The sequence below is a fragment of the Gobio gobio genome, assembly GCF_949357685.1.
Source record: "Gobio gobio genome assembly, chromosome: 25".
Lineage (NCBI taxonomy): Eukaryota > Metazoa > Chordata > Actinopteri > Cypriniformes > Gobionidae > Gobio > Gobio gobio.
In genome coordinates this window covers 3,076,387-3,086,916 of record NC_137121.1, presented here as the reverse complement: position 1 = coordinate 3,086,916, position 10,530 = coordinate 3,076,387, and the positions used below count along the sequence as shown (strand labels likewise).

The 10,530-nt window shown below is 35.8% G+C and overlaps 1 protein-coding gene across 2 annotated transcripts in view; it reads left to right on the top strand.

The window, feature by feature from the left end:
• Nucleotides 1-10,530, top strand: part of myo9ab (myosin IXAb) — a 166,732-nt gene that overhangs the window by 115,265 nt on the left and 40,937 nt on the right. For both annotated transcript variants that reach the window (XM_079810159.1, XM_079810160.1), the window contains exons 24-26: nucleotides 2,902-3,209; nucleotides 4,197-4,997; nucleotides 8,486-8,567. In XM_079810159.1, the coding sequence (XP_079666285.1) occupies nucleotides 2,902-3,209; nucleotides 4,197-4,997; nucleotides 8,486-8,567 (1,191 nt within the window). The remainder of the gene's footprint in view (nucleotides 1-2,901; nucleotides 3,210-4,196; nucleotides 4,998-8,485; nucleotides 8,568-10,530) is intronic.

Here is a 10,530-nt window from a genome sequence, read left to right as displayed (position 1 = left end):
CACACACTCCACACACACCTGAGACATTCAGATACACACTCCACACACACCTGAGCCATTCAGATACACACTCCACACACACCTGAGACATTCAGATACATACTCCACACACACCTGAGACATTCAGATACACACTCCACACACACCTGAGACATTATTATTTAATATTATTTATTATTTATAATTATTTTTTAAATATGTAAATTAAAAAATGTTTTAATTATATTCATAAAAAAAATATATATATATTTTTTTAAATTAATAAGTTATTTTCTAAAAATAAGTAAATTATTTAGAAAATATTAAATTAAAAAAATATAAAAAATTAAATGTCAAAATATGTATGAAATGTAAAACATACATTTAAAAAATAATAATATAAATTATATAATATAATTTTTTTTATAAAACATCCTTTTGAAATGTTTATAATAATTGTATACATTTTTGAAATATATAATTTATGAAGTATATACATTTTTTATGTATAAAATATAAAAATATAAATTTTTAAAAATATTAGTGAATATTTATTTGACTATTTATGTATATATTACTCTGAAATGTATAAAATGACTATTAAAATGTATATGAATAATTATGAAATAATCACAATAAACAAAGTAATAGCTACATAATCATTCTATAACCAAATTATTGGTGCATTTAATATACATTTATAATATATTATGGATGCAAATATAAACTATTTTACAATATAAAACCAGAATGAAGTGGAATTGAATTAGAAATAAATGTAGAGGCTGAGCGTTCCTGTCTCTGATCTGATAAACACTCCTGATCTGGACACACACACACACACATGTGGACGGTGCGCTTGTAGCCTCAGAACACACACACACACACACACACACACACACCTGGAAGGCTGTAATCTGATGGGCTGGTGTGATATCCGTTGTGAAGTGTTTTCTGATGTTTTCTGACTGCTGGTTTGGTTCAGTCGAGCTCAGAGGGAAGGTTTCTCTCATCTGGAGCAGTTTCATCAAAACAAAGAGCTTTTCACGATCCCAAACTACACGTTAGGTTTGATCAGACGCATGTGTGCGGTGTCCGTTTCAATCACATGAGGTTTAACAAGAAACAAAAAGGAATAATAACATATTATACAGCCCATAATAAACGAATAAACACTACCTGTAATAAACCTACATAAGATACAATTGTGCAATATTATCATCCCGATCGACAAACCCCCAAAATCACACTGAGATTTAACACAATCAAACACACCATGGTGAAGTCACTTTAATGCTCAGCCTTTATTCATTTTATAAAATGGTGGCATGATAAAATACACCAATGTTCAATAAATTATTAAATTTATAAAATTATGAATAATTATTACATATTAATTAATTAAAACAATTAATACAGCTATTAAAAAATATATATATATAACACATTTGTAAAAAATTTATACGCTTTTACAATAATATTGTTAATGGACTATATTCATTTAGAAAAATATACAAATGATGAAATATATATATATATAAATATATTATTTTGATTAAAAAGTATATAAAGATATATATATTTTTTAAGTAATGTAAATTAATAAACAATATAAACATTTTTAAAATATGCATGTAATTATTAAATACTTAAATGCATAAACTATTTTAAAGAAATATTTAACAAATGTATACATTAATTTTGATTATATACATTTTAAAAATATATAAAGTATTAAAAAAAATATTTTTACAAATATATACAATAATTATTTTTTAAATTAACATTTTTCAAAATGTACAAAATATAAAATATATACTATACTAAATATATACTAAAAATATGTAAATTGAAATATATAAACTTCATTTTGAAATGTTTACTATATATAATATTAAATAAAAAAAATATTTTATTATATAAATATATACTTTATTATTTAAAAAACTATATTATATACTATATTAAAATATATATTCTCTCTCTCTCTCTCTCTATATATATATATATATATATATATATATATATATATATATATATATATATAAATACATTATTTTGATTAAAAAATATATATATATATTTTTTTAAGTAATGTAAATTAATAAACAATATAAACATTTTTAAAATATGCATGTAATTATTAAATACTTAAATGCATAAACTATTTTAAAGAAATATTTAACAAATGTATACATTAATTTTAATTATATACATTTTAAAAATATATAAAGTATTAAAAAAATATTTTTACAAATATATACAATAATTATTTTTTAAATTAACATTTTTCAAAATGTACGAAATATAAAATATATACTATACTAAATATATACTAAAAATATGTAAATTGAAATATATAAACTTCTTTTTGAAATGTTTACTATATATAATATTAAATAAAAAAAAATATTTTATTATATAAATATATACTTTATTATTTAAAAAACTATATTATATACTATATTAAAATATATTCTCTCTCTCTCTCTCTCTATATATATATATATATATATATATTTATTTTGTATATATTTTATATTTATTTAATAGCATAGTTAGTTAATTAATAAATATATAAATACATTTATATATAAAACATTTTTTATAAATTATATATATTATATATATTATTTATAATTTTTAAGTATACATCTTAAAATGTATATAAATTAATTAACTAAATATTAAATAATATACATAATTTTAAATTATATATTAAATAACATATTCTTATTAAACCCAACTCCTGAATATTATCACAATTAACAGAACCCCAACTAATCACATGCAATAAAGTAGTGAAAACAATTATAATACAAACACAAAAATGTAATGAAATTAAATATTAAAAAAGTAAAGCAAATGCGTGTAATGTGTAATAAGCAGTGTATGGCAGTGATGATGTTTGTCTGACCTCAGCGCTGGTGGCGTGGCTGCTGGAGTCCTGCAGACGAGGGTGTGTGTGAGCCGGAGCTCCAGCAGGGGGCGGCAGTGTGTCTGCAGGCGGCCTGGAGAGGCTTCAGAGCGAGACGGCCGTACCTGCAGAAGAAGAGGGCGGCGCTGCTCATCCAGAGGTTCTGGAGGAGGGTTCTGGAGACCCGGCGGCGGGCGGCCCGGATCATACAGAACATCTGGAGGACACACACTCTGAGAGTCCACTTCCTGCAGCAGCGCCGGGCCGCGCTCACGCTACAGGCGGCCTGCAGGGGGCGCCGCGCTCGCCAGAGGTACAAACACACACATTTAGGACAACCCATGACCCCTACGCCATTTAGTTTGACTCATATTTTAGTCACCTGAATTGTTTTTAGTTTTAGTCTAGTTTTAGTCTCCTCAATTAAGTTTATTTTTTTAATTTCAGTTAACATTTTTTTTATTTCAAGTAACGAAGATTATTTTATGCTTTTAGTGAACTATTATAACCCTGATACTTTATTGAATATGTGTCAAATACTGCTCTTTCCTCCTGACTATGAATTAAATGGGAATTAAATAAAATACAGTTTATTGTTTAAGCAAAAACGAATATATAATGCGTGACTTTAAATTATAAACAAGCTCGAAACACACCAGGACTCTTATTTTGAAATCTCGCGTTTCTATTGCAGTTGCTCATTCAAGTTCAGGAGATAAAATATGCATCGCTACAACCGTCTAAAACACATTACTATATAAACATCGCAAAGTGAACATTGTCATTATTCATCAGCATTAGTTCATAAACAATAGCCTGACATAAATGTGTGTTATTCATTGATTGTGAGCCGCGTTATAATAGTTCACTAAAACCAAAAATCTTCGTTACTTGAAATTAAATAAATGTTAACTGAAATTAAAAAAATAAATAAACTTATTTGAAGCTTTCGCTTAACATGATATGCTAACTAAAACAGAAAAACAAAGTTTAAAAACTATATAGATGTTTATAAAAAAAGTGAATTGAGCTCTTTCGTGTATTTTTAATGTCAAAAATAAAAAGATGTCAGAATGTCAGTTCAAGAGCAGTCCCAAACGCTCCCATTCATTTCCAATACATTTTTGACCTCAAACTATTTTCTTCAGGACCATTTAGCCTTTTTCGAATCATGTCCATGTGTTTTGTCTATGTTCACATGTCAAGTGCCAAAACCTTTACCAAGTTTCGTACCATTCAGATGAAGTAAAAAATAAAACACAGGTCAAAAAGAACTGAACTCCTGTTTTTTTCCCCCAAGATGCCGCATTCTGAGGGATCAGCGGCTTGGAGAGAAAACCCCCGATGGTGAAGAGCATCCAAACACTGTGACCCAAAGTTTAACCGTCCCTCAAAACACAAGAGTCGAGCCATCCGAGAGGCTCGAGGAGGTACAGGAAAATCAATCCACCGAGCCTCCTCGAGCCGTCGACGATAGCACGCTAAAGAGCCGATCCAAACGGGAAAGCAGGAGGCAGCGGGAACTCGAGCAGGCCACGTTCAGTTTAGAGCTGCTCAAGGTCCGGTCCAGTTCAGGGCCGACCTCAGAACATCCTCCTTCGTCTCCTCAGGCCTCCACAGATAGCCAGGACAGCTTTGAGGAGTCGACCAAACGGGACGTTTCTGAGCCGATGGAGCAGAACCAAAGCAGCCCGGCGTCCTTCAAACCGCACTTCTACATCGCAGATGAGGATGGCAGTCCGCTCAAGAGTGCTCCGCCGACGCCCAGCCGCCCCGAGAAGAAGGAGTCTGTGGTGCTCATCATCAGCATGCAGAAGGAGAAGCCTGTCGAAGCTCTGCAGAGCCTGGAGATGGAAGCGGAGCAGTGGGAATCGCTCTCCAATGGGGCGTCCGCTCTCGATCATCCAGACGCCCACTGGAGCCCTGAACCCCTGAACCACGGCCTGGTCTCCGCCTCCAAACCCCTCCAGCTGGACTTGAGGGAAGCAGAGCCCAACAAGGACATTCAGAAGAAGTTCGTCTCCCAAAGCATCAGCATCAGCATGAAAGAGAGAGCCAATCAGGCCTTCTCTCCCAAACGCAGCCGGCTCACCTTCTCCAAGTGAGTTCACGTCACACAGCTTTTAAAGGGTTAGTTCAGCCAAAAATGTAAATTGTGTCATTAATGACTGAGCCTCATGTGGTTGGACACCCGTCAGACCTCCGTTCATCTTCAGACACAAATGAAGATATTTTAGTGTAAATCTGATGCTCTGAAAGGCCTCCATTGGCTCAACTTTACACTCTCAAGACCCTTAAAAGACACTAAAGACTAAAGTTACAAAGTCCATCTCACTACAGCGGCTCTACAATAACTTTATGAATCGACGACAATAGTTTTTGTGCGCAAAAAAACCCTAAATAACGACTTATATAGTGATGACGATTTCAAAACACGGCCTCATGAAGCTTCGAAGCGTTATGAATCAGTGAGTCGATTCAGCGGTTTGAAGCGTTATGAATCAGTGAGTCGATTCAGCGGTTTGAAGCGTTATGAATCAGTGAGTCGATTCAGCGGTTTGAAGCGTTATGAATCAGTGAGTCGATTCAGCGGTTTGAAGCGTTATGAATCAGTGAGTCGATTCAGCGGTTTGAATCGCCAAATTTCAGCAGTTTGACACACGATCCGAATCATGAATCGACTCACTGATTCATAACGCTTCGAAGCTTCATGAGGCCGTGTTTTGAAATCGTCATCACTATATAAGTCGTTATTTAGGGTTTTTTTGCGCACAAAAACTATTGTCGTCGATTCATAAAGTTATTGTAGAGCCGCTGTAGTGAGATGGACTTTGTAACTTTAGTCTTTAGTGTCTTTTAAGGGTCTTGAGAGTGTAAAGTTGAGCCAATGGAGGCCTTTCAGAGCATCAGCTTTACACTAAAATATCTTCATTTGTGTCTGAAGATGAACGGAGGTCTGACGGGTGTCCAACCACATGAGGCTCAGTCATTAATGACACAATTTACATTTTTGGGTGAACTAACCCTTTAATTGTGTAAAATCTATTTCTTTCCCCAACTGATATCTTTCACTTAAAGCATAACCGACTGTGTTTACATGAATACTCATCAAGACATAACTGTGTGTGTATTTGACAGTTCGAGTGTGTAACAAGACACGGAAAAAAGAACGGCTTGTGCGCACGTTTCGGTGTGTGTGTGTCAGAAAGAGCGAGACTGCAAGGAGTTGTTTTTCGCAAGTTATTGTGTTTAATAACTCTTTCTAACGTCAAGCAAGTCTCATAAGTATCAGTCGTGTGCTCAAGTCTATTCTCTGATATATGCGTCGACCTAAAACATACACTTTTCACAATGTTGAAGTAGCCATTAAAATCATTCAGGTATTGCGTGCCCTTGTGATATGCATATTGCGATATGTACATTTGCGATATTTCGATATATTGCGCAGCCCTAATGTAAATGTTTCTAAGTGCGATAAGACACAAGAGAACGCGCTGTATGTCAATGTCCTGTGTGTGTGTGTGTGTGTGTGTGTGTCAATGTCCTGTGTGTGTGCGTGTGTGTGTGTGTGTGTGTGTGTGTGTGTCAATGTCCTGTGTGTGTGCGTGTGTGTCAATGTCCTGTGTGTGTGTGTGTGTGCGTGTGTGTGTGTGTGTGTGTGTGTGTGTCAATGTCCTGTGTGTGTGTGTGTGTGTGTGTGTGTGTGTGTGTGTGTCAATGTCCTGTGTGTGTGTGTGTGTGTGTGTGTGTGTGTGTGTGTGTGTGTGTCAATGTCCTGTGTGTGTGCGTGTGTGTCAATGTCCTGTGTGTGTGTGTGTGTGTGTGTGTGTGTGTCAATGTCCTGTGTGTGTGTGTCAATGTCCTTTGTATGTGGCTGCGTCTCATGTCAGCTAATCGAGACACACACACACACACACACACACACACACTCGACACACAGACAGAATCGCATCAGTTTCCTGCTCACATCGAGTTCTCTTTTGCTCTTGAACAAACAATAACAACAACACAGAGAAATTTGAGTATTCTCATATCAGGAGTCTTAGGGCGTAGGCACATTTTGCTGGACGATAAATTGGTCAAGAAATTATTTTGATAAACGATAATATTGTCGTTCTGAGACCATTTTCATCTAAAATAATGAAAATGGCATAATAATGCAGGTACACCTTTTCAAAGATCAATAAACTTTTATTTCTAAAGACTATTTAACACTGAAAATGGAAAGCATTTTAAATATCCACAATAAATGAACAAAACAAAAAAAGCAATGGACTCTCCGTCTGTTCACAAACAGATGCTCTTGAATAAACAGCTGGAAAACTGCAGCAGATGATTCTGTTTTAGGTAGTGCTGGGAATCGATGAAAAAAAAACCCTAATTAATCACATTGTTTTCTGTAATGAACAAGTCTTGTGTTTCTGCCTCAACATCGCTAAAACCACTGTGGCAGTCTCAGGACTTTCTAGGTCAATAACTATCAAAAATTCTTTGAATTTTGGCCTTTGGATAGCTATAGCTGGGTCATTTCGAAAAATGGTGTAGCCAAGTCTACCCAAAAGCCTATCATTCCTAGACGAAATCTCAGAAGTTCACAGCATTAGGTGAGCACACGCGGCTCATGATTCCAAAGAGGCATGCCAATGTTTCTACATCGGCCCGTAGGTGGAGCTACAACTGTTCAAAAGGTGTCCAAATTCTGTCAATTGTGGGGAAAGACTTAAAGGGATAGTTCACCCACAAATGAAAATTAGCCCATAATTTCCTCACCCTCAAGTCATCCGAGGTGTGTATGACATTCTTCTTTCAGACGAATAAAATCTGAGTTATATTACAAAAGTCCAGGCTAATCCAAGCTTTAGAATTTGATTCATAGTTGCTCTGTTTTTGAAGTCTATAAAAGTGCATCTGTGCGTCATATAACTGCTCCAGCGGCTCTGGGGTGTTAATAAAGGCCTTCTGAAGCAAATCATTTGTGTAAGAAAAATATCCATATTTAAAACTTTATCAAGTAAACTTTCGGCCTCCGCCTTCTGTGGAAAAGTGTTGAAAGTTGAAAGTGAAACTCCAGATGTGTTCGTGACGTCATAACCTGGTCGTGTTAGTCTTTCCATCCGCAGGGGAACTTTCAACACTTTCTCCAGAAATTGAATACGGAAGGCGGTCGGCCGAAAGTTTACTTGATAAAGTTTTAAATATGGATATTTTTCTTACACAAATGATTTGCTTCAGAAGGCCTTTATTAACACCCCAGAGCCGCTGGAGCAGTTATATGACGGACAGATGCACTTTTATAGACTTTAAAAACAGAGCAACTATGAATCAAATTCTAAAGCTTGGATTAGCCTGGACTTTTGTAATATAACTCAGATTTTATTCGTCTGAAAGAAGAATGTCATACACACCTCGGATGACTTGAGGGTGAGGAAATTATGGGCTAATTTTCATTTTTGGGTGAACGATCCCTTTAAAAAGATATTCCTGTTTACAGATTATAGTTTTTAGCTGATATTTATCCTCTAATGCAGACATTTTTAGGTGTAATCAACTTGTGATCGTTGTGAAAGAGGTTTGCTGTGTGTTTTTCAGGTCGGACAAAGACCTGGTGAATCAGGAGCGATCCCTGGCGATCCAGAGAGAAGCGGGATTCAGATCGCTGAAGAGCAGAGAGGTGAGCGCACACACACACTCTGTAGTGGTCAGATGTGTCTCTTAAAGGTCCTGTTCTTCGTGATCCCATTTTTCAAACTTTAGTTAGTGTGTAATGTTGCTGTTAGAGCATTTATAATACCTGTAAAATTATAAAGCTCAAAGTTCAATGCCAAGCGAGATATTTTATTTAACAGAAGTTCCCTTTCAAAGCCTACAGCGAACGGCTGGTTTGTTCTACATCCTGGTACTTCCTGCTTTAATGACGTCAGTAGAGCAGTTTGTCGACTAACCTCCGCCCACAAGAACACGCGAAAAAGGGGGCGTGGTCTTGTTGCTCCCGCGTGGAGAATAGGAAGTGTTGCGTTCGGTTGCGTGTGTATAGTTTGTTTGTTGCCATGTTGTCGAGACGCTGTTATTTTCATCCCGGAGTCAAGTCACCTTTGTTTGGCTTTCCCAGGGCCGCTGTACTTAGAGATCATTGAGCGCATGCATCCCCGTTATGGTAAGAGGCGCGACCTTTCCGGTAACGTGCGCTCTGCGCGCCCTAAGCTGCTGTCCAATCACAACACGGGAACCGCTGGCACAATCAGAACTCGTTACGTGTTTCCAAAGGAGGGACTTCATAGAACAGGGAAATCTTTCGAGCCGTTTTGAGGACAGTGAAAACAGCAGTATACAGATCAGTAAATTGTGTGAAAAATACTGTGTTTTTTTACACGCGAAACATGAACACGTTATATTGCACACTGTAAACACAATCAAAGCTTCAAAAAAACACGAAAAACGGGACCTTTAAGGCCTTTGCACACTGAATCCGAAATTTTCGCATGCGTTATTTCGTATTTGTGATCCGAAAAATTCGTCACGCACAGAGACCTTGCACACTGAGTGCGATGCGTATTAATGAATGCGTTACGGAAAAAAAACGCAAAACAACACAAAATGCCGTCCCTTATCAAGGAGCTGCGGATTATCCAGACCGATTCAAAGTTGAATGTCAGTGGGTCAGTTTGATGCTTTGCTAGCGATACTGGAGCCACATATTAAAAAGAAGACCACCAAATATCAGAGGTGGACAGTAACTAAGCTCATTTACTTGAGTACTGTACTTAAGTACACTTTTTGAGTATCTGTACTTTACTGGAGTATTATTTTTTAGGAAAACTTTGACTTTAACTACATTTGAAAGACAAATATCGTACTTTTTACTCCACTACATTTCTATCAAGATCCTCGAAGTCAAAAGTCGTTTCTGTAGCAGCTTTGCAAGTCAGTGGATGATTTTTTTTCTTCTTTAAAAGTTTTTTTTATTTTTTTTGCAAAATGTAAATGTCTGTGAGAAAGAGAAGCATATACATATGGATGAATCTGAAAAAGCCTGATGAACGAGCTCAGTTCAGTCTGTTTTCTGAGATGCCAGAGCACGAGTACTGAATAGAGCTTTCTTTTGTGTGTTTTTTCGCACTTAAACAGACCAATACACACAAAATGTCAATTTTCATTTTGGAAAGTATTCATGTAAACAAAGTTGATTATGTCTTAAAGGAACGTAAACAGTTGGGGGAATGTCGGATGTGTATCAGAGTATTGGATCCGTGCATTCTGCCTTATAGTGACAGCAGCTTTGTAAAAAGCTTTGTAACTTTTAAGTATTTAAATTAGTTTAAGGTGGTCATATGGAGCATCACTGACTGGCTTAAACCATCGTGCATTTATACAACAATGCAACAATAATAAAATAATGCCTTGACAAAAAAAAAGGAAATTTACTTTTGATACTTAAGTACTTTTAAAAGCAAGTACTTCTGTACTTCTACTTAAGTAAAAATAGTTTTTAACAACTTTCACTTGTAACAGAGTAATATTTGACCAGTAGTGCTTTTACTTTCACTCGAGTAATGGAGTTGTGTACTTTGTCCACCTCTGCCAATTACCAATCCTGAACAGAGACTGGCGCGCGCGCACACACACACGCGCGCGCG